Source organism: Phocoena sinus, chromosome 7 (genome assembly GCF_008692025.1).
Source record: "Phocoena sinus isolate mPhoSin1 chromosome 7, mPhoSin1.pri, whole genome shotgun sequence".
Lineage (NCBI taxonomy): Eukaryota > Metazoa > Chordata > Mammalia > Artiodactyla > Phocoenidae > Phocoena > Phocoena sinus.
This window is the reverse complement of record NC_045769.1, coordinates 29,445,980-29,471,961: the sequence shown is the minus strand read 5'-3', so window position 1 is coordinate 29,471,961 and position 25,982 is coordinate 29,445,980. Positions and strand designations below refer to the sequence as shown.

General features: G+C 38.6%; 1 protein-coding gene across 1 annotated transcript; it reads left to right on the top strand.

Annotated features, from left to right (window-relative positions):
• Window positions 1-1,489: 1,489 nt before the first annotated feature.
• On the top strand, window positions 1,490-25,982 carry CPO (carboxypeptidase O). Its single transcript, XM_032638641.1, is given in 11 exon segments — window positions 1,490-1,557; window positions 2,950-2,972; window positions 9,809-9,885; window positions 12,016-12,117; window positions 14,838-14,945; window positions 15,995-16,105; window positions 17,680-17,770; window positions 18,938-19,140; window positions 24,790-24,880; window positions 25,724-25,794; window positions 25,797-25,982. Coding segments are annotated over 11 exon segments (1,131 nt in total).

Below are 25,982 nucleotides of genomic sequence, written 5' to 3'. Positions count from 1 at the left end.
ACGTGGCCCTCTTTACCTAAAACACATTTTCTACAGACCTTTGCATGAACCACATCATTTAGAACTTAACTCAAAAACTGTCTTACGTTGGGACTTCCCTGGTGGCGCAGTGGTTAAGAATCCGCCTGCCAACTCAGGGAACACGGGTTCAAGCCCTGGTCCAGGAAGATCCCACATGCCGGGGAACAACTAAGCCCGTGTGCCACAACTACCGAGTCTGTGTTCTAGAGCCTGCGAGCCACAACTGCTGAGCCCGTGCACCACCACTACTGAAGCTGGCACGCCTGGAGCCCCCGTGCTCCTCAACAAAGAGAAGCCACCGCAATGAGAAGCCTGCGCACCACAACGAAGAATAGTCCCCACTTGCCACAACTAGAGAAAGCCCAGGCCCAGCAATGAAAACCCAATGCAGCTAAATAAATAAACAAATAAATTTATGAAAAAACAATTTTCTTACATCAGTCAGGAATGGCCTCTCTATCTCAATATATTCTTGGCCCATATCTCTCCTTAATTTGATTCCCTTGACTTAAAATTGTATTATTTGTTTGTGAACTTGTTTATTCTTCTCTCATCTCTCCTGTGAATTCCATAAAGAAACTCATTCATCTTGTATTGATCTTTTGTCATAGTGCCTGCCTGGTATATAGTGAGTACTCATTACATTTTTGTAGAATGAATGAATAGATGAATAATCATAGAGGGCAAAGGATTTAGATAGATCCCCAAATGCTACGGACTCTGTTTAAATCCTCTACTTCTCTGCACTAAAGTTTGCCTTGCTCAATTAGACTTTTAACAGTGATCTTCACTTGAGCCTTTATTTTACTGGTCACCGTTTGAGATTCAAGGCATATCCTGGGTTTGTCTAAAAACAGGGGTTTGTGGAGCAGTGTCTGGCAGCGTGAGAGGAATGTGTGAGGAAATCCACTTGAGAAAGGATTTAAAATATTTTCACTGCTCAGATATGGAGAGACCTGGGTTTGTTTAAGAATCTGGTGATGTTGTCCATCAGAACAAGAGAAGGCATTTGACCCTAAATAAAGCCTTAGATTGCAGAAGGGAGTAAAGATCCTGAATAATAACCGTGCCCACCCTGACCAGAGCAGAAGACACACCCCCTATTATACCCAGCGACCTGTGTGGAGGAAAGAGCAGGAGTGGTCCGCTCTTGAATATAGGTGATGGGGATTCCTAGAACTGAAGATTTTACATAGGGAAGAAACATTTTTCTGGATTTGGGGGAACCAAGAGCTTCAGTTAATTTGGTTTTAGAGGAGAAAAAATAATCAAATAGTTTTCCACTATTAAAAAAAGTTGTTTGAAGACATGGTGGAGTTAATGAAGCAACTGCTCACATTATTTCTGCTGAGACATCCACTAACTGATTTATCTCATCTTGATTGTGGAAGCCTATGCCCTTATGCATTCTCAGAGACACATGACCTGCAGGAGAAGCACAGGATTTTCTAGCTCTTTTTGCAGAAGAATGAAGCCTCTGCTTGGAAACTTGTACCTCCTGAGGTTGCTGGTTCCTGGGGAGCTGGAATATGATAGGTGAGTGTGAAGCTGGAAGAGGGGCTGACTGGTATGATTTAGATTGTCTAGGCGGAAAGCTTCTTTTCAAGATCAGTGCAGCTCGATTCTCCCCTCTTCCTACCCATACACACCACGACGAGATAAGAATAATAATCACTGAAGTTTTATCATTGAACATTACTCTAATAATCTTTAAATAAATGAGTGGATATCTAAAAAATATTTCCTAGCATAATGTATGATAAGTACCAATAAATATGTCATGTTTTGTAATTGAAAGAAGAAAATTGTAATGAAAATTCCATATCCCTCATTTACATAGTTTCTCAATTGGTAAATCACACTATTCTAATCATTGAGAAAATGTTTAAAATGTTTAAAACTACCAAACAACTTCACTAAGACATAATTACTGTTAATGTTTTTGAGTAGATAGCTACTTAGCTAATTATGTATATAGTACTATTACAAGAATTTTTCAGTTAAGTTGTATTATAAAAATTTTCCTATGACATTCATAATTTATTGAAAACATAATGCAATCACTAATAATATTCCATCATTGCTACCCTATAAGGCAGAGTTGATTTCTACTGTCATTTTTACACATGATACCATGATGAGGATCCAGCTACATGACAATTTTTTTGCTGTTATTGAAAATCTTTGATTATTTCCCTAATATAAGTTATAAGAAGTGGAAGCACTGGGTTAGAAGCTTAGAAAAATTCAAGAATTTTGCTACACATTGCCAAATTGCCCTCTAAAAAAGTTGCATATGTCTACGCTTCCAACAATAGTGTATGAAAGCACTTTTTAAGCATTTGCCCATTTGACAGGTGAAAAATACCTACAGTTGACTTATTTTTCATTTTGTTGATTTCTTATAAGGCTAAGTGTCTTGTCTTATTTGTTACTCATTTTACTGGTTTATAAGTTGCTCCTGTCATTTGATCTTTTTTGTGTTCTTTCCCTATTCATAATGAATAACTTTTTTGAATATATAATATATATTAAACATTGTGTGTGTGTGTGTGTGTGTGTGGTTTCCACATAAAGTGTATTTTCCTTTATTCATACATAGTTTATTATTCTTCACATTTGGTATATCTCATCAGGCATGTGTGTTTATAAACAGTATTTCCTCTTTTGTTTCATGGTTAAACGAATCTTGCAACAAGCTTGGTCTCACGGAACAGAGAAACCCACTCCAATTTTTGCCCCAGACTAACTGTGCGACCTCAGCCTGTCCCTTAGCTTCATAGACAGTCTGATTTCAGATATATAAAGGGAGTCCAGGATCTATGTGATGCCTAAAGCTGTTTGGACATCGCCATCTCGCGTTTTCCATTAGTTTACTTGGTTTCATATAGATACTGCACTTATTTTCTCTTCTGAGATTCTTCATAGATCAATGGCAAAGACTTATGTAGGTCACAGGGCTTTGATTGAAAAAAAATTAACTTATTTAAAAACATCACAAGCCTTAAAACTTACACATCCTTTGGCCTAGTATCCCTGCTTCTGGAAATTTACACTGAGAAAACAAACTATGGAAAGAATTGTATGCACTGGGATATAGCTTTATGTACAAGATAAACAAGATATTAAATATTGTAATATTTGGAAACAACTTAAGTGCCCCATATTAAGTTATGCAAATGTCAATATGTGACATATATGACAATGGGATATTATTTATCCATTAGAATAATAATTATGAAAATTTTAATAGCATGGGGAAAGACATGTTTTATGCTGAAAGAAAGATGCAGAACACAAAATGTATCAAAATACTTTAAAAAATAAAAGAAAAAATATGTGCTAAAATGGACATTGTTCTCTCTGATTGATAATTTTTTTTCCTTTCCCTCAACTATTCTTCATTTTACAAATATTCTACAAAGAAGATGCATAAAACTTTTGTTTAAAAAAATGATTGCCAAGCCCAGGTTAAATTATGGAAGTGATTTGGCTCAGTGGGACTCAGACAAGATGGCTTCCAGTGGACAGCTGCTCATAACTGCACTTGAGGGAAACATTTCAAATCTGCTAATTCTGCTCCTTATTGACTATTTTCATTTTCATTATTATTTACTGATATAAAATAATGTCCACTTTTATATGGCTCTTACCAACTCAAAACATAGATTAGCTGCAAGTTTTGATACTCTTTATTTACTATGTGTGATGTAATACTAGTCTAGAAAATCTAACAAGGATGACAACCTTTGTAATCTCTCCCTTGATCATTTAGGGAGGTGGCCTGTTATATATATTGCATACTCCCAATAAAAGTGTAAATCCGTAGAATCATTTAGGATCTAGCACTATGAATCAAATGATTTGAAATTGTTCATCCTCTCTGAACTACTAGTCCCATTCCTGGAATGTAACTCAAGGAAATAATCAGAAATGAGCAAAAAATCATTAACTCCAGAATTATTTACTATAAGATAAAACCGAAAAGGGAAATGGCTTTAATATCCAGCATAGATGACAATATTTATGTGCATGATGCTATGAAATATATACTTACTGTCAAACATTATGCAGTCATTAAAAATGTTTATAAAGAGTTTTTATTGGTTTGAGAAAATGTCTCTGGTAGAATATATAATAAAAAAGGAGGGAATACAAAATTATATATAGGTGTAATCTGCACTGTGTTTATGTAAAAAATATGCACAGATAACAGACTGAAAGGAAATATGCCAAAATATCAACAGTGGTTAACTCAGGGAGGTGGGATTGTAGAGGATTATTCCTTCCTTCTCTTTTTTATTTTTCTCCTCTCCATACTTCCTAAAATTTCCACTTATAAGCATATGTTAATTTTGTAAGAAGAAAAAAAAAACTTTGAAAACACATTACTATCATGAAATATTCATGTAACTGTTTCCTAAGTATTTAAAATACAAAATTTTCCTCAATATTCATTAGGTCTTTTTGCCTCTTTTTACATTCCAGTCAAAATTTTTTCAGGCAATCTTTGATGTACAGTATTTATTAATAATGTACCACCAAAGCATCATTTTCTCTGTTAAACATTTTATGAATTCCTATTAAAAAAGAATACACAAAGTACAATAATCTTTTCATTTGGTCGGTGAGATGAGACTGGTGGTAATTTGGGGGATTAGCCAGTTTTTTCCTTCTTTCTCTACGTGTATTATGCATCACCCAAGTAATTGCCTAGAAACAGGGAACAGCCTTTTCTAGGTTTACGGTTTAAACATTGTTTGAACTAAGTATTGGGGGTTTTGAGGTTTAAGTATTGTGTTTAATTTCATGTTAAAATGATATCAGGGTTTTCACTCAAATCCCATACGGATCACTTTTTTTTTGCATATTATATGGACCCAGTCATTCAGTGCTGGACTTAGGAGGCATCATACGCACACATTTTGCAGACATTAGCTGGGGGAAAGCCAAATGTTGGTGCTTGATGGTGCCCAGTTACCTTTAATTTATTCCCCTCCATATTGTGAAATTGACTGGGAATACCAGCCCAATTGAAACAAGAATCCACCAGCTGCCAGGACTGCTTTTTACTGTAGTCACTTTCCTACGGCACTGAGTAGATGACGGCGATAAGGAAGACTTGAACGTTTGCTGAACTATGTGAAGAAAGGAACCTCGTTGCTCTGAGCAGCCACCATCCCTGGTCCCAATGTCGCGTGAAAGCAACTCCAGTGATCTCATTTCCTGGCAGGACAGCCAGTGTGAGGAATGAGAAAGAAGGAAGGGCTGAGAAGACTCTTCTCATTTGCTTCATTTCTTCTCCTCTCTCCATTCTGAAAAAGCACTGAAACTATTTCCCGATGAATTTACAATGCTGATACTTATTTTGCTTTCTATGCAGTCCAAATCAGAGATAGACAATTTATAAAAATAGGCTAATAAATATTTTATGCTTATTTTCTAGAGTATAGTAAAAGTATAATTTAGCCTCTGTAACAAAATCTTCAGAAAAAAAAAAAAAATCCCCAACACCCTGGGATAATAGTTTTTACCTTAAGGATTGTTGTTAGAATTATATGTAGGAATATATATATATATATCTCATATGATATATATATATATATATATATATATATATATATAAAACTTAGAACAGTTCTGGCATGCATAATTGCTTCTAAAATGTTGGTTGTTATTATTACTAGCCATACTTCAGTTTGGAATTCCCCCTCTCCCATCCTCAGTACATTTAGCGCACCATTTAATTGGTAATCAGGCTCTAGCTTATCATACCTCACGTTTTATTATTTGATGGTGAAGTTATTTTGCTTTTCATGTGTTTATGTCTCACTTCCTTAAGTGGACTTTAAGCTCTGTAAGAAAGAAATCTATGTTCTATTGCTACTACTATTATCTATTATCACTTTTGCAAAGAGTACCAAGTGCCGATTGGGTTGTTGAATGAATTAAGATAACAAGGCAAATGCTTTGACTGGTGCTTAGAATATAGTGCCCAATAATGGTTAACTAGTGTTATTATAATAGGTATATGTTTGCTGATTATTTGATAAGCACACGAAATGTACTCCTGAAAATTTATGTGTAAATTGAATTTTTTTGAATTTTAAACACACCAAGGGATGTATGTATTTTCCTTATAAAATGGTAATATGTTTTGTAAATAATCAGCCTCAACATATTATACCTGTATATATTTTTATATTGAAGTTTCTCATTCTGAAACACTCTAGCTTACTTTTAAAAAATCAAATAAATGATAAATGTTGGAAACGAATCCCTGAAAAACATGGAAAAGCATATTGCTCCTCAACTATTACAATTTTAATGACATTTGTTTCTTGTAGTCTCCTTCTAAAATTCATTTCATTGTTTTAACTAACTATCTAGACAATCCTATATCATGAACTTTTCGTGGACAAGCTAAACAAAGTAAAATTCTTTTAACAATAAAACATTTACAGTTTTGAAGATAAAAAGCTTCTGCTAAAGTCAGATTATTATTATTAATATTAGTAACAATTAAAGTCACGGAGTTTTGTAGAGAAATTGATTTCCATTAGAGTGAGTGATTATGGTACATGGTGTGAATTGAACAGATTAAAAAATTAAAATGTAGTCAATCAGTTACTGGAGTTATGTAGATGTGAATAGAACTTGAGTTTTTATTAATTCTATCAAAATATTTTGTAGTTTGGTATTGTTTGAAGATAACACTAGTTAGATGGCTAAATTATTCTCAATGTAATTTTTATTTTCAATGTTATTGCAGCAAAATAGGGCTTTTACTTAGCTTTGTTTTGAACTACTACTGTGTTTTAACATTTATTAAGGGTTAACTAGGTTCCAGAAATTTGCTTATTTTTAAACGTAGATTAACTTATTTAAACTTCATAAGAATCCTTTGGTAAGGTGTTATTATTCCCATTTTACAGGTTAAAAAATGAAGGTTTAGGGAAAGAGTAAATATAATACCGGAATGTTCAGAGAGAAAAATGTGGGAAAATAGATGAAAGTCATTGAAACATTAGCTAATTAGATATCTAACATGTTTCCTTGTCACTATCCAAAAGTTTACACCTCAGCTTCTCCAAAATCTCACATCCTAGTGCTATTAACACAGAAATCACTTCAAATATATTTATTGGGTAAATGAATGATCAGTTGGTATGCTCTCATAATGAAAATATAACCCTACTTTTTGCTTAGGTAAAGTCTTTTAGCAAGGGAATTAGAACATTTATCAAACATTTGTGTGACTTAGAGAGAGGACTAGTTGTATGACTTACTAGCTCTGTGATTGTTTGCAAGTTACTTGATTTCCCTTGGCTTCAGTTTCCTTATTTGTAAAACATGGACGATAACATTTCACAGGGCTGTAATGCGAATAAATCATATAATGTGCATGATTGTGCTGGCACAATATCTGGCATAAAGGCGAGGCATTGAATAGCTTTATTAAATGGTTTGTCAAAATATAGACCATAAATAGTAATCTAAATAGGTCTATATGTATTATAGAAATTGAATCAATAATTAATAACCCTACAAAACAGAAAGCACCAAGCCCAGAGGGTTTCACTGGTGAATTCTATGAAACATTTAAGGAAAAAGTTATACTGATTCTCTACAATTTCTTCCAAAAGATAGAAGCAGAAGGAATACTTTTTAATTCATTCGTTGAGGCCAACATTACCCAAATACCAAAACCAGGCAAAGACATTACGAGGAATAAAAGATTATAGACGAATATCTCTCATGAACATAGATGTAAAAATCCACAACAAAATATTAGCAAATTGAATCAAAAAAAGTATAAAAAAATTATACACCATGTCCACTGACGGAGATTTATCCCAGATATATATGCAAGACTAGTTTAACATTTGATAATCAATTAACATAATCCATTACATCAATAGGCTAAAAATAAAAAATCACATGATCATATCAATAAATGCAGACAAAAACATTTGACAATACCCAATAAATGATCCTGGAACAACTGGACATACACACACACACAAAGTGAATCTAGACACAGACCTACATTCTTCACAAAAAATTAAGTCAAAATGGATTTTAGAACTAAATGTAAAATGAGGATAACTTAGGAGAAAACCTAGATAACCTTGGGAATAGTGATGACTTTTTAAATACATCACCAAAGGCATGATCGATGAAGTAACTAACAGATAACCTATACTTTATTAAAATTAAAAACTTTCTTCCTTCAAAAGCCAATGTCGGGAGAAGGAGAAGTTGAGCTACAAAGTGAAAGAAAATATTTGCTAAAGATACATCTGATAAAGGACAGTTATCCAAAACATACAAAGAACTCTTAAAACTCAGCAATAAGAAAAGAGGCAACCTGATTTAAAAAATGGACAAAGGACATGAACAGACACCTCACCAAAGAAGATATGCAAATGGAAAGTAAGCATAGGAAACATTGCTGGAGGAAATGCAAAATGGCACAGTTACTTTGGAAGACAGTTTAGTAGTTTCTTACAAAATTAAACATACTCTTGCCATATGATCTAGCAGTCATGCTCCTTGGTATGACCCAAATGAATTGAAAACTTATGTCCACAAAACGCTGTACACAGGTGTTTATAGCAGCTTTATTCATAATTGCCAAAACTTGGAAGCAACCAAAATGTCCTTCAGTAGATGAATGGATAAATAAACTGTGGTAATCCAGGCAATGGAATTATTATACAGCACTAAAAGAAATGAACTATCAAGTCATTAAAAAGACATGGAGGAAAGTTAAATGCATATTACTAAGTGAAAGAAGCCAATCTGAAAAGGCTGCATACTGTATGATTCCAACTATATAACATTCTGTAAAAGGCAAAACTAATTAAAAGATCAGTGATTGCCAGACCACAGAAGATTTTTAGGGCAGTGAAACTCTTCTGTATGATACTATAATGGTGGATACATGTTACTATATATTTGTTCAAATCCATAGAAAGTATAACACCAACAGTGAACCCTCATGTAAACTATGGACTTTGGGAAATAATGATGTGTCAATGTAGGTTCGTTTATTATAAAAAATTGTACCACTCTGGTGTGGGATGTTGATATTGGAGGAGGTTGTGTGCATGGGGGTGGGTGGGGGGTGGACAGCAGGTATATGGGAACTCTCAGTATTTTTCATCCAATTTTGCTGTGAACCTAAAACTTCTCTGAAAAAATAAAGTTTATCTATAAAAAATAAACTGTTGCATAAAGATTCTTACAATTATTTACAGTATTGTGGTTAATATTTCAGGTTTTTCAGTCAGGCTGTCAGGGTTTAAATTCTAATGATACTTTCCCTGTGACTCAATTTCCTCATCTCTGAAATGGGGATAATAAGAATATCTTCTCTTAAAGTTTTTGAGAGAAGTAAATGAGATTTAAATTGCCTAACCCAGTGAGTATCTCGCAGTAAGTTTCAGTTCAATAAATCTTAGCTATTCTTTCTTATACAAATTTAAAAGTGTGTTTATCTACAACTTCTTGCTGAATTATCCAAGGCTCCCTGCAAAGTGGGAATGGCTGTCCTCAAACTGCAGATGCGAAACTGCAGTTCAGAGGGACTCTATGGTACCCAAGGTCTCACAATTAGTAAGTTGCAGAGGCAAGACTCCAACAATGACTTTTGTCCTCAAAATGCTGTGCACATTGCCTCCTACTACCTTTTTCATCAACCTTCCAACCCTCATGTTATCCTGGTTTCTTCATTGCTTTTTGTCTGTATTTCTTCCCTTTGCAGATCTGTAGTACAACAAAGAAGCTGTGGATAAGGTAGTGAGCCCATGGAGGATTCTGGAGACATATTCCTATAACAGATACCACCCCATGGGGGAGGTGAGTATGGACACGTTGGTGGGAGCATTGGTGGTGGTCACAACCTACTTTAGGATGGGCGGGCGAGGGATAGTTCACTGTTAATATCCATAGACTAGAGAGCCTCAGAATGGGAGGTTGAGGTTTGCCTGTGCACTGAGGTCAAGGGATTCCCAAACATCATCCCCTGACCATCACCATTAAAGATACAAATCCTAGTGATATGAAATAAAAAGGCAAAACAACAAAAAGAAAAAAGAAGAAAAGAACACCCCAACCAGTTTTGTTAGTGTAAACATGGATCAAAATTAAACGTTACTCTTGTTAATCAAGTCTTTAGCTAGTTTAAGCTGGGCAGGGCCAATGCGTATATGAATGTGGGACATGGGTGGTGAAACCTTCTGATTGAATCCTATTTAGCCAAAAGTGTGGTATTTTCAGTAGGATGTAGGGAGCACAGGCAACAGCTCTCAAATGGGGAAAACTTTTTTTTCAAGGAAATATTTGTATTGCTACTAAGATAAGTTTAGTGGTTTCTAAAACTGGATACAGTAAAAAGTATATAAGTATATATGTAGTGTGTGTGTATGTTGTGATGTTATGTAGAACTTCTTTTGAAGTATAAATTTCTAAAAATAGAATTACTGGGTTAAATGATATGGACATTAAAATTTTTGACATAAATGCACAAGTTGCCCTCCAACCAGGCTTTGCCATTTATTTCCTCAGTATTGGGGAATATATTAATATTTTCCAGAATTTTTTTCAAAAAGTACAAGAAAGAATTTACATTTTCAGGACTTCCCTGGCGGTCTAGCGGTTAAGACTTCTCCTTCCAATGCAGGGTGTCTGGGTCTGATCCCTGGGCAGGGAGCTAAGATCCCACATGCCTCTGGGCCAAAAAATGAAAAAAAACATAAAACAGAAGCAATATTGTAGCAAAATTCAATACTTAAGAAAAAAAAGAATTTACATTTTCTTTTGTAACAATCACCCCAAAGTACTGAAGTTTCTTAGATTTTTTTTTTTAAAACAAGATCCAGTAAGACCCACGAGAAGTATAAGTGCTGGTATCAGAGATGAGTCATACCTGGCTTGGCCACTTGCTCTGGGACCTTGACCAAGACAGTGAATCTCTTTGTTCCTCAGTTTCCTTATACATGAAAAAGGAATAGCAGTACCTATCCTGCAGCTTTGTTTGAGAGCAAATGAAATAAACTACACTTCTACTGATTAAGCAATAAATAAATGATAGCTGCTGCTGTGATACGCTGCTTTTTGTATGTCGCCCAAGACTCAAGTCACCTGCATCTGATCCAGTCCCATCACAGAAGAATACACAATACCTATGTGATGAGTTGTTAGTCTCTTCCCCCACTTAAGTATTATTACTGTTATAATAATGTATTTTATCTGTAGATATTCCATGCTAAGATGAATGTCAATTGAGACACAGAAATTTTCAAATAGAATAGTTGTCATGCCAAATTAATTATTATTATTTACCATAACTCTTGTCATTCAGGTATTTCCAGTATACAGAAATTGAGAGTGGGAGGTATCATGTCACATGCCAATGACATCTTAATATGTCTTATGTTTGTGAATTCCTTATTTCATTCTCCCTTAAAGAACCCCAAGTTATTAACTTGGTCTTGATTGAGAAATTTCACTGTCATGTTCTGTGAAGGGCATACACAGGTTCTTCTCTAATTTTGGATCCATGGACATTAGCAAAAGATATTTTGGGGATTCATAAAGACTAAACAAGATCCCACAAAATAAGCTGGACCTGAAATTTCTGGCATGATTGAGTGCCACTGCAAAGTCAGGAAGTCTCATGGCCATTTGAAGGCTGTGTGATTGTACAATGTTTCAGAAGTGTTATACTGGATTGTTGAAATTGATAATTCTCAATCATTTATTTGTAAAGTTCAACAGGGTGTCCTAAGCTTGGGTGGCAGAGTAGATCTTTAAAGAATATGGGAGGAGGGGAGGTCATAATTCATCAGTTTAGTCTTCTAGTTTGTGTGCTAATAAAGAGCGAAGAGTTCAGAGTTCAGTATCTTGATGAAAGAAGCAATTCTCTTAATTTAGAGGCAAGCAGAGGATCTTCTTATTGATAACCTCAGTCCTCCCTGGCTGTTTCAGATCTATCAGTGGATGAGTGAGATAAGGGAGAAGTACATGGAAGTGGTGACATAGCATTTCCTAGGAATGACCTATGAGAGCCGGCCCATGTATTATTTGAAGGTGAGTGAGAAGGCTGAGAATTAGAGTCCCACTCAAGGATGTTTATTTACTATCCAGAGGCTCTAGTCAGAAGTATAGACAAGGTTAAAAGAGGCAAGACAGAGAGACTTGGCTTTTCCAAAGTCTTGATTTTAAAATTCAAAACTTGGTGGGGAGGGATAAATTGGGAGATTGGGATTGACATATACACACTACTATATATAAAATAGATAGCTAATAAGGACCTACTGTATAGCACAGGGAACTCTACTCAGTGCTCTGTAATGACCTATATGGGAAAAGAATCTAAAAAAAGAGTCCAAATACATATATCCATATGTATTTATATAACAGATTCACTTTGCTGTGCACCTGAAGCTAACACAACATTGTAAATCAATTATACTCCAATAAACATTTTTTTTTTAATTAAATACTTGTAAATGCTTACATCTTAATCATGAGGGTGGAATCATGTTCTGGGGTAAAGAGAATTTGGAATGGTTGGGTGAGACCACAGGGGTAGGACTTAAAAATAAAGTCCCAGAAGTAAGAACTTATCCCTTAGTTTTCTTCACGCTTGGCCTCCCTCGTCCCCGCTAAGACTGAGGAACTTAGAATCGTGGAGGGTGGCTGGAAAGGACCTTAGTCGTTCTGGCTGAGAGGTTTCCAGCTTGTGCTCTGTGAAGACCTGGGTGCCTCCGGTGCTCCCACAGCGGAAGGGGGACGGGGTGGGGGGCTGCGTAAGGGAGAAATCCCCAGTTCACTTCTCATATGTATTTTGAGTTTTTACAAAATTGTCTTTTTAACACATTTTTTTCCCCCATAAAAATGTTTGAACATCATGGACAACCTTTATTTTTGGCTCCTTCATTTTATTAGGAAACAAAGACCCAGAGAAGTGAAGTGACTTGTACGAGGTCACACAGCCAGACCGTAGCATAGCCAGAGGGATAACCCAATCTCTAGGCTCTCTGCCCTTTTAACATGTGATACGATGAAAAGTGTTTGAGACTGAATAACCACTTTTCCACAGGGCCAGGCCTCCTTGGCTCTCAGTTTTAGAACAGTGATTTTTCAATCCTGGCTGCTCAATACTGACGCCTGGGCACCATCCACAGAGATTCTGAGCTAATTGCTCCAGGATGGGGCCCAGACACCTTTTGAAAGCTCCCTAAGTGATCCTACTGTGTAGGCAGGGTTGACAACAACTGCACCTAACCAGTGGTTTTCAAAGGGTGGTCCCTCGACCAGCAGCATCAACATCTCCTGGGAACTTGTTAGAAATGCACATTCTTGGGGGGTCTAACTACAGATCTACTGAATCAGCAACTCTGTGGGTGGGCCCAGCAATCTGTGTTTTAACAAGCCCTCCTCCAGGTCATTCTGAGGCACACTCATGTCACAGAAAAACAGTGCATTTCTAACAAGTTCCCAGGTGGTGCTGATATCGCTGGTCCAGGACTACTCTTCAAGAACCACTGCCAAAGTAGTTTGGCATTAAGAACTAGCATTACTTTATTCACTGTAGACACGTTAATTTGCAAAGCACATCCCCAAATTCAAGAATTACTAACAACTACAAAAAAAATCTCGGTGGCTCTGAAGTAGAATTTACCCAGGAGCCGAGTGGGTAATTGGTTGATATGTTAAGTGTGGGCCACCTACCAGCCTGAGTTTTCCATAGGCCGTCCAACTCTGGGCTGAGTCAGCCAAAAAGACCTCTGAACATCCTTTGCCTAGGACGTATTTTAAAGAATAGAATTGACACATAACGAGGAGATGGTCATCTACATAGACTCATAAATAAAAAGGGTGATTACAAGAGACAATTAAGGTAAAGGGTAGATTAGGAATTATGCCAGGAGTTTTGAAAATGGGTGAGGCTAAAAGGGAAAACTTCCTTGAATATGATGAATCCAGCCCATATTTATTTCAATTCGTAAGTTTCTCACAGATATAGAGGGAGAGCCTTCATCAGCCCAGCTCCCAAGAGCTTCCAATAAATAGCATGAGTCCAGGCCATTTACAAACCAAAACAAGATGTGACTGTGACAAACATGGGCGTGTTCACAGCTTCTTCTCCACCAAAGAGAATCCGTAATTGCCAGGTTAATTCCTACCTATCCCACCTCTGAAAGAGGAGGGAATCTTTCTTGAGTGAGTGAGTACAAGAACAACAAATGGGGAGAAGAGAAAGAAGATTGGGTCAGCTAGGACTGCAGGAGTCTCTAAGGAAAGAGGAACGTAATGAATGTAATAAGTATCGCAGGAGATTATGCATTTGGATCCTTTCACAGTTTCAGGAAGCGTAAATGTAGACTGGGGTTCAGTTTGACTACCTCTGAGTCATGCACTTTACCACTCTGAGTCAGCCCTATGTGGTAAGGTTTTATAAGGTTTATGGAGATTTAGCCTCTCAGTTTGTGGTTTATGCGTTTATTTAAAGTTAGGGAATAATTTAGGATATGGGGAAGACCAGGCTTTGCATGGGGTACACGGAGGCGTCAGCTTGTGGTCCTAAGAACAATAGCCAAGGTAACCGCAGGAGGCGGTTGGCAGCAGGGCCAACAGAAGGGTCATATTGGTGGGTGTCTCTGCCAGCATCCTTGCCTCATCCGTGAAACCACAGAGTGGAAGGAGACAGGTACCTCTAGGGGAATAAAACAACCTGATAACTTTGCTCGGTGGCCTCAATCACAAGCCATTGTTTGATAATGAAATATGAATGTCTCCTCCAGATCAGCCAACCATCCAATAACCCCAAGAAGATTATCTGGATGGACTGTGGAATTCATTCCAGGGAATGGATTGCCCCTGCTTTTTGCCAGTGGTCTGTGAAAGAATAAGTGTCTTTCACTCTCTCATAATGGTTAACCACCCCACAAAATACCTGTCATGTCTCGGCTTTGGAAAGCAGGTTTCTTTCACATCTTGGCAAGGCAGCTCTCCACTGAGCTGCTCCTTCACCCCAAGGGAAATGGAATTCATAAGTAGCTTCACTGAAAACTGAGTTAATTGTTCTGTTCTCTTTCTAACGCACCCAAAATTATCTTTATTGGAAGGTAAACAAATCTAAATGGAGAAGAAAATACATCTTGGAAGTCAGAGATGAGTTTGAATCCTGGAGCTCTTTCTAATAGTCTTGTGCAAAATTTCTATCACTAGGACCCCTAGTTTTTTACCTGCAAAGGGTGTATGAAATGACTACTTCAACGTAATCATGAAGAACACACTATTGTGTGGATTAAGAGATTAACACATGGAAACTACCTGGCACCGTGAATTCTTGTGTATTACCTATATCCCTCCTTTGAGGGAATAAGAAAACTTTAAAATTAATATAAGATACTTTTTGTGTCAGTCTTTTCAGAAACCCAAACATAATTCAACCCACAAATTATAGTTCTCAAAGTGTGGTTCCTAGACCCATAGCATCAGCATAACTGGGAACTTGGAAGAAATGCAAATTCTGGGTTTCCACATCACCACCTCATACCTACTGCATTGGGGCTGGGGGTGGAGATGGAGGGTGGGCAGGCTGTAATTTAAAAAGTCCTCCAGCAAGAAAAGCCACCGCAATGAGAAGCCCACGCCCCACAAGGAAGAGTAGCCCCCGCTTGCCGCAACTAGAGAAACCTCAGTGCAGCAACGAAGACCCAACACAGCCAAAAATTAAAAAAAAAAAAAAAAAAAAAAAAAAGTCCTCCAGGTGATTCTGATGCATGGTGACGTTTCAGAAAGACCACCATAACGAACGGGACAGTTGAGGCAGGATTGGATGGCAAAGGTTGGATGTTCAGTCACCACTTATGATTAAGTTGAAATTGTTAGAAAATTAAGAGAGAAAAGACCTCTTCCCAGGATCATTCCAAATGTTTCTCTATTAAATATCCAGATTCTACAGAACTATAAAGACAACTCAAGGATAAGAAGTCTCCTTAAAAACCTGGACTTCTATGTGCTTCTGGCTCTTAACATAGATGGTTACATCTATACTTGGACAACGGTGAGTACATCGAGTTTGGTCCTGGGATGGGTTCATGAACTAGATCTTGTCTCGGGTTCATTTTTCTGACCTCAGTCACTGCAGTGACTGCAGCTATAAAAATGTTTTGTAGGGTTTCCCTAGTGGCGCAGTGGTTGAGAGTCCGCCTGCCGATGCAGGGGACACGTGTTTGTGCCCGGGTCCGGGAGCCGCGGAGCGCCTGGGGCCGTGAGCCATGGCCGCTGAGCCTGCGCGTCCGGAGCCTGTGCTCCGCAACGGGAGAGGCCACAGCAGTGAGAGGCCCGCGTACCGGAAAAAAAAAAAAAAAAAAAAAGTGTTGTAGTCGTGTAAAGGAAGAAACCTCATTTGGGATAAAAATCAACATTTTTAAGTCAATAACCTAAGTCAAGTTTAGGACTGAGGAGGCTGAAGGCCTTTTTTGCAGTCCAGAGCATGTTGTTTGTCTGGTTGTTTTTGACATATTCCCAGTTTTTCAGTCAGACTCAATGTTTCTCCAACACCACCTCCTTAAAATTTGTGGATTGCCTGCCACATGACTAGGATTATGCTGGTATAAAATTCCTATACTACCCTGTAGCCTTATATCAGTTCTAGAAGCATGAAGGGCACAAATGATCTATAAATACTAACCCAACCTTCATTTTTCATGGTGGTCAGGCATACGGAGGGGTTGAGGAGGGAAAACATCTCATAAAGATTTTTATTTAGTGACAACTTCCTCTTTAAAAATGTTTCTAGGGGCTTCCCTGGTGGCGCAGTGGTTGAGAGTCCGCCTGCCGATGCAGGGGACGCGGGTTTGTGCCCCGGTCCGGGAAGATCCCACATGCCGCGGAGCGGCTGGGCCCGTGAGCCATGGCCGCTGAGCCTGAGCGTCCGGATCCTGTGCCCCGCAACGGGAGAGGCCACAACGGTGAGAGGCCCGCGTACTGCAAAAAAAAAGGTTCTAAATCATACCGCTCCATAATTAAGAGCCTTTGTTTCCAGAGACTATGAATTCCTCCCCCTCCCCCACCCTGGCTCCCCCAGCCCTTCGTGGGACCCCTTTCTCTGTAACAGACTTTCTGGCCCGGTATGTGAATCAAGCCCTTCCCTCCCACCTTGTCTGGCGAAACAGGTCTTTATCCCTGTCTCTACTCATCAGTCTTCTGCTTCCAGAAATGTGCAGAGACCATCTCTGATGCACCTGGAACAGCCTTTTCCCATCCGCCAAGCTATTTCCCTTTCGTCCTTTATCACTTGGACCTAAAATAATGACTCTCTGAAGCTTTTCCTGATTAAGCAGATCACGTCCACCAGGCACTGTTAATCTGCTCGTGAAGGAAAGGCCAAACTACCGCTCCAATTGGATGGTTTACACGTATATACACTTTGGGTTGTACAGATGTTCCTGTTATTGGGGGTTGCTAGCCCATCTGGGGGACTAAAACTTATATGCACAAGCTTCAGAATGTTGAGGCAGTTTTTCCAGACAATCCTAAGGAACCATTTTTCATGTTCGAGGACCACCCATCATCACTAACACTGTGATTCATGAGACCTTAGAATGGCAACTTCCCTATGTTCCTCTGTTACAGGATCGGCTTTGGAGGAAATCTCGTTCATCCCATAATAATGGCATGTGTTTTGGGACAGATCTCAATAGAAATTTCGATGCATCCTGGTGTAGTTAAGTACATGCTTCGTAGATGAATCGATGAATAATGACACACACAAAAAATGGAGAAGAGAAGCCAGAAAAGAGGTGAATTACTAGAATTAGTACTATTTATATATATATCTTTTGAAATAAACATCTAATTCTGTACAGCTTTCTGGACTTCCTGGTCAGTGTTACTCCCTCTAAAGAGGTGATATTATCTATACAGTAAGAACAGCAACACTGAAATGCAGGACTCTTTTCAAGTGAGACTGGCTAAACAAGGGCAAAGAAGACCTAGACCAGTGTGAATATTTTTGAAATCCATCACTTGGTTTTAAAATATACGAATTGTTATAAAGAAAAATCAGAGAAGTATCCTTGCAAATTATTTTACAGCAGGAAGGCAGAAGTAAACAAGGCAAACATTTACTTCTCCTTAAGGCAGTTTCATGTTTCTGAATCTCAACAAGTCCAATGGATTGGAAGCAAATAGAGGTAGGGATGGTTAAGAGCAGTCTGGTTAAAAACCAGATGGGAAAGGTTAACATTCAGACTTGGCGGCTCTGTGGTCTTGAAAAAATTGCTTCATCTCTAGGCTTTAGTTTTCTCTTATTTTTAAAACGTGGCTCAGAGTAATACCATCTTATCAGTAGGTTGTTGTGGAGATTCAATGAGATGCCACACAGGAGGGGCTTAGCACAGTGCCCTGCATGTAAAAGGTGCTCTGTTGATGGTCCTTATTATTACTGGTGAGAAAGACAGACTACTTTTTGTGTTTTTTTTGTCCTTGCGAAATAGCTCTAAATGAGACTCAAGCCAGTAAGACAGCAAGAGATATCCTTAGGGCAACAAGACTATAACAGAGTCTGACCCTGGAACCCAAGAACAGGTTCCCAAGCATTTGTTTCAAGGACCACCAAAGGTTTAAGTGAAAGATTACTGAAAATGCCATTCCATTTTGCATCTTCCTTCCCGGGCCACATAAGCAGGGGTCTGTTTCTAAATCTGCACGTCAGTCCTCCTGCCTTCCTGAGTTCCTCCTTGAATGACTTATTTTAGCAGGACAAAATTAGACAAGCAAAGGCAAGCCTTAATTCCACCCACAGATGTCCTGAGCAAGGCTGACTCCTTGACCTTGGTCAGTGCTAAACGGAGATCGTGATGCCTTCCTTGGGGTTTCCTGTATATTTCAGGTATCGGTGCATCTCACAACTGCCAAGATTTAACATTCTGTGGGACAGGACCCATGTCTGAACCGGAGACTAAAGTTGTTTCCAGCTTTATCGAGAGCAGGAAGGAGAACATTGCCTGCTTCCTGACCATGCGCTCTTACGGGCAGCTCATCCTCATGACTTATGGCTACACCAAAAATAAATCAAGTAACCATGAAGAACCGGTAAGACCATTGAGCCAGAGCCTTGAGAAGCCTCAGCACGACCCTGCCTTCCTTTCCTGATTCCCATTTCTAGGGTTTTGGCTCCAGCCTCGCTTTTGTTCCCTTTGCTTTTCCTTATTTCCTTTCTCCTGCTTTTCACACCTTGCCAGACGCCTGCTGGGAAGGCTTCAGGTTAAATGCTGCTTTACCTGCATTAATTAACTACCTATTTCAAAAAGTGTCAAGTTGGGAGACATCTTCGGTATTCGTGTATAATATAAATGAGATGATTATGTTAATAATCTGCAGGAATGCGCTTTCATTTCTGTAAATTCTCTTGAAGCTCCGTTCAGCAATTATAGCTTTTGAACCGTGCTTTAAAGAACTTCCCAGCTGTTAGTGGAATATGGCATATCTAAAATAACACGGCTAAATAATATCTGCTCTCTTCTCTGCTAAACACAATGCTTTATTTTCTTCTAAACTATGCCTCTAGTATTTGCCTAGGAATATTTGTAAGGGGAAGTGCCAGTGAAATTCAAGCTGGGGCAGGGAAAGTCTGCTTTGTCTTATCCAGGGTCCTTCTCTGATGCTGTGTTTACCCAAGTCCTGGTGGGCAGAATTGTTGAAAAGGACTGGGCTCTTTGCCTTTTTGTGAACCTGAGAACAATAGAACTAAGTCAAAGAAAGGGTCAATTTAGAATTGTTGTAGTTATTTGTTATCTTTTCTTAAAAGTTATTTTTTCAGTTTTTAATTGTGGTAAAATATACATAATATAAAATGTACTGTCTTAACCATTTTTAAGTGGACAGTACAGTAGTGTCAAGTATATTCATGTTATTGTGCAGCCAAAACTTTCATCTTGCATCATTGAAATGTCTCTACCCATTAAACAAAAAATCCACATCCCCCTTGTCCCTGGCAACCACCATTCTACTTGCTGTCTCTATGAGTCTCACTATTCTAGTTACCTCATGTAAGTGGAATCATACAGTATCTATCTTTTTGTGACGGGCTTATTTCACTTAGCATAAAGTCTTCAAGCTTCACACCTGTTGTACCATGTGTCAGAATTTCCTTTTTTTTTTTTTTAAGGCTGACTAATATTCCATTGTTATGTATATACCACATTTTCTTTATCCATTCATCCAACAATGGTCATCTGAATTGTTTCCACCTTTTGCCTACTGCAAATAATACAGCTATGAACATAGGTGTACAAGTATCACCTTGAGATCCCACTTTCAACTCTTTGGGGTATATACTCAGCAGTAGAATTGCTGAATCATATGGTAATTCTATTTTCAACTTTTTGAGGAACCATCGTACTATATTCTACAGCAAGTACACCATTTTCTGTTCTTTCCAATAGTGAATTAGAGTTCCAGTTTCTCCACATTCTCACGAACACTTATTTTCTGCATATCTTAAAAAAATTGTTTTTTAAAACAAGCTCCTCATTATCAATAAATGCTGGGCTGGATAGGGGCTAATCTTGCTCTGTTCTTAAGATCACAGAAGGCTGGTGGCCCATTGGCTCTGTCATTCCTCTTATCCCTCTCCCACTGGAACATCACCCATAAAACACAGGTCTGGGCACTAAAAGAAAAGCCACTATAGATCTTTGCTGAAGGCAGCCCTTCCCCCCAGCAGTCAAAAATATCTGTCAGTACCCCAATATCTTTCCTGCAATTGTTTTTGGACATTTGTACTACGTGATCATTTTGCAAGAGGTAGAGATAACATTTACCTATAACTTTAAAAATTACAAAGAGATTTTATGGCCATTACTTCATCTGATCCTCATGACAATATAGTAAGCTCATTTTGGAGATGTAGAAATTAAGACCTTGAGTTAATTATATTTCTAAAGTCCCTGTAGACAGTAAATGTTGGAGTCTGGGCTTGGAACTCGTGTCTTTGGACTCCAGAGGCCACATTCTTCTGACCACAGAACACTGCCTCTCTCCGCTCAGGAAGGGTTTGCAACTTCTGGAAGCTGTCATCGACTTAGATGCCCAGTCCACTGTGTCCTATATCCTCCTCATTTCTGTGCCAGAAGTTCTATTTCTTCAGTAAAGAAATGTACAGAAACAGAAATTTTAGTCAAGAAGCCCAGAACCCTCCTTACTTCCCAATTCCTCTGATATTTGCCATAAATGTTTACTTTCTGCTTAAAGGATTCTGTGACAAATACAAATGAACCACCTAAGTCAGGCCATTATAGATATTTGATGGGACAGGCCTTCTACCAGCAGAAAAAAAGAGGTCTATATACTCCAGTATTTTTCTAGAGAATTTCATTTCCTTTTTAGGTTCAGGAAAGCAGTTACTACATCTCCATTTCTGCAAGGTTTGTATTCAAATGTCACAGGGTCTTGGGCTGCTGATTGGCTGTCTCATTAGAGCCCTCTGGCCACAGAGGGGGCACTGGCATTGCCGTTACCAGAAGGTGGAATTCGAAGATGGGAATTACTGGCCATCCTCAATACTCTATGTAGAGACTGGAAAATTGAATTGAGAAAGATTGCTTCAATTCTGTATCTCTTACCGCCTTAGGTGTTGAAGAGTTAGCATAACATTCATCACTAAGACTTTTCCATAAAAAGACTGAAAATGTTGCCACCATGTATCAAACTCATAAAAGCTAGTTAGCAGTGTTTTTAAGTTCTTAGTGATAAGCTTTGATAGAGTACACAAAGATAGAATCACACCAACTGTTCAAGGAGTTTTCCATTTCTGGTATATTTACAACCACCAGAGACTAGTAATTAATCTCTATGTATTTACAAAACCAAAAATTTGTAGAAATCTTCATAAATATTATACTGTATGATAGACAACTTGGCAATCACTAAGTAGGGGAAACAGAACTATATATACCCTCATTCTAAACTGCTCTGGAAATTAGAATAGCTATAAGAAATCTAATGTTTCAAATGCTGATATTCTTTGCATTGGAACCCTTTCCATATCAGCCCCTGTATCCCATTCCAAGCTCCATCCTCCCACACCCATGCCAGGGCCTTAATCAATCTTTCTGAGTGCTTGCCTGTGAATATATGTCTACAGGAAATTCTCTGGGCCCAGTGAAGAAGTTATTAAGCAGGCATGAGGTCTTTAACAATGTAAATTATGCACTACTAGCAAGGGGTTTTTATTATTTTGACTAAGAAGGACAGCAGAGCAATTGGCTCTCTATGGCCTTGCAATATAGTGTCAAAAGGAAAGAGAAGAATAATCAGGAGCTTGACCCTTTGAGATAGAAGGCAGAGTCTAGGGGAATCTTCATTTCATCTTCTCAGAAAGGACCAAACCCATAAGCTAAGGATCACAACTGTGTGCTTATCATATATGTTATATTTCTTACTCCTATCTACTTGCCCATGGTAATTGCTTGTGGAATCATTAAAAAAAAAAAATCAAAAGTTCTTTTGTCCATAAAGAAGAGGAAACTGGGAGACTCTTTCCCTCCCCACAGCCAAGATTTGAGGAAAGGGAGCAATATAGGATAAAATAAGTGAAGGTTGGCAGTGGGAAGAAGAATCATGATCTGGGGTGAGCTGCAGGAAAGAAAAAAGAATGCAAGAAACCATTTGAATAGAAAATGTAGCCTGGAGCTGTTCCATGTAACCCAAATTACACTTAAGACCAGTTAACATGGAGTTTCACTCAAAGAAACACAGAAACACATGGAAATTAAAAATAATTAAAAGCAGTTCATATCTCTACCAGAGACTCTCAAAGAACTTCAAAAAGGATGTAGTTGCTATTTCTTAGCAACTCTTTCTCTAGGCTTCATGCTCTTAATTTCACTCACACATGGCAGCTACCCTGAATCCTTTCTCTCCACTCTTCATTCTTATTTCCTTACTGGAATTTCTCTCTCTAGAAATCCCCTTTCTGACTCTCCTTTCCTTCTTATAATTTCCCCTTCTTTCTACAAACAGCTCTTGTACCTCTTCCCAGTGTAAATGATTAAAACCAGCTTTATTCCTTGTACTTCTTTAGCCCTTCCTGCCCATCATCTCAGTTCTGGACAACACAAGCCCAGCAACTAGGGCAGCCACAGAATCTCTTTACAGGAAGAGAAGGAGAAGGTAAAACTCTTAGTAGTGAGTGGAGAGGAGTCAAAAAGCTTGCAAATATGTTTAATGTTGAATCTTAGCACACACACAGAAAGTGCAAAGTCCTACTGCTGCACAGGACCCCATAACCACTTATTACCTCTCCTAGTCTTCCTTTTGAATTTCACTGTGCCTATCCCCACTCTAACCAGACATCACCTTGTCACACCTTGGGATTCAGTCAGACAATACAGGACCAGGAAAAGAGAGACAGAATCTAAAACTAGATCTGTCACTGGTCAGGGGAAGAAGTCAAGGGAGCTGATGTACCTGTAAGTGTAGTCAGGCTGCCCTCAAGGGTAAAGCAATTGTGGATCCAGGCAGGGAGTGGCCAAGGGGATTTTGGTGGTGTTTGTATAGACCCCAAGGGGAAGTAGTGGGATACACCATTGGGTGGGAAGAATATAGCATTAGGGAATCTAGGGTAGGGAATACTTAGACTATCAAAAGGGTATGCAAGGAGATTTATCAGACAGTCAATAAATATAGCCAATATACTTGGACCTCAGTTAGTGACTCTGATCTCAGGAAAGGGTCTGAAGAGAGCAAGGCTGAGACCTTAGAAATCATCTAGTTCTGAAGGATTTCCAATTCAGTAAGGTGACATGGGGGTAGGTAGAAGGAAGTGTGTCATTTTCTGCTCTGAAAATCTATGAGCCTATGAGAGATAAGTATTAAATACCTTTAAGGAAAAACAAGAGAGAAGTAATAAGGGAAGCATGAGCAAAGGGCTATGGGAGAAAAAAGTGGGGAGAGAGAATCCACTTAGGGTGCTCAAGAAATGCCTATGGAGAACTTAGCATTTGAGAGGGTTCTTTGAGTTTGCATAGGATTTCAACAGAGAAGAGGTGAGGCATCCCAAGTAGAGGAAATATCCTGAGAAAAGGCGGAGAGGCTGAGGAACATGGGGTATGCCTGAGCAATTGTGGGAGAACTTGAGTTTGACTGTAATCTAGGGTGGGATCTAGAGAATATGGTGTTGGAAATGTGGGTTAGATCCCTATCATAGAGGATCTCAAATAGTAGACTGAGAAGTTTATACAAATGCAGTGGGCAACTGAGAGTTATTGAAGGTTTTCAGCAGGGTCATTATCATTGTCCTGCTCTACAAAGGTTCACCTGGAAGTCAGGGAGATCAATCGGGATTAAGGATTGGCAAGAGGAAGGAAAACTTATTAGAAGATGACAGCAGTCCATTTCAGAGTTAATAAGACTGAAATAGGGTGATGGCATTAGAAATGCAACTTGGTAACTGTTTGAGAGAAGAGTCAAAGATGATTGTAGGAATTTACATGTTGGGGGCACATGATAGGTCAGAACTATGAAAATCAAAACAGCCTTATTAGTGGGGGAGATGATAAAATTGGATATGAGTATGTTGAGTCTAAAGTATCAGAAGACTACCCAGGTATAGATGTTCAATGGGAAGTTAGAAAGATGGTCTGGAACTCTGAGGATGGATTTGGACAAAATAGCAAATGCTCTGAATTGTTGGATTTATTTTTAACACCAGATATCTGTCTCTGCATTTCCCACCTACAGATCCAAGTTGGACAGAAGGCAGCAAATGCATTGAAAGCAAAGCATGGAACCAATTATAGAGTTGGATCTAGTGCAGATATTTTATATAAGTATCTTTTTTTCACCTCTTCAATAGTATCTAAAGCACAAAAGAATTCAGTGGACTTTGGAGACTGGAGTGGACAGGATAGAATAGTTCCTCGGATCAACAGGAAGTTGTACAAATCAAAATGACCAGGGATAAAAGGGAGTCTGTACAAATCCAGAATTGTGCTCTCTAGGGATAAGGTGTGAGCTAAAAGCAAAAATTAATACACTGGCTCAGGCCAGTACTCCCTCTGGCTTCAGTTAAAAAGAACTGGCAGGGAGAAGGCACAGGAGTTAACAGGAAAGACATTTTCCAGTGACCCTTGGTCGGTTGATTCAGTTCCCAGAGGACCATCAGGCAAAGCAGGTGGGGCCTGGAGTTTAAAAAAAAAAAAAGGATTTAGTTGAAAGGAGAGTGCATTTCTTTCCCCATCCCCAAGCACCCCCTCCTCCACCCACTGAAGGACAACCGAGATGATATTTTCCTAATATCATCATTTTAGTGATATTGGTCATTTTGTTTCTGTTCCTTTACAGGTCAGTTGAATCTTATTTTCCAATATCAGATTGTCTTGTCTTTGATTCAGCTGAGAAACTTTAACCAAACCTCTGCTATGTGCCAGGCATGATGCCAGGCATTGTGGGGATAGATGTGCCAGGCATAATGCCAGGTATAGTGGGGATGGTGAGTGGAGACAGAAGCGGAAAATGTCAAGGAGAGAGAGAAGGCAGCTATTCATAGATCCTAATATGAAAGAGTTGATTTATTTTGCTGGGTTGAACTTTAGTCCCTGAAATGGCTGTAGAAATCTGTCCTTTCACAGAATAACTTCTAACTCTTCCTCCATGTTTTCATTTGTAGGTGGCACTTCAGGGTTTTCATGAGACTGGGCTTGGGACATTGGGATCCCCTTCTCATATGCATTTGAGCTGAGGGACATATGGGTACATATGGGTTTGCCCTGCCAGAAACTCAGATTCAGGCCACCTGCGAGGAAACCGTGGAGGCTGTGCTTTCAGTCCTGGATAATGTGTATGAGAAATACTTGTATTCAAACAGTGCTGGAAAGGTGACATCTCCTGCTGTGGTGCTGAGCTTGCTGATGTCCTTCATGTTTCTTCTGTAG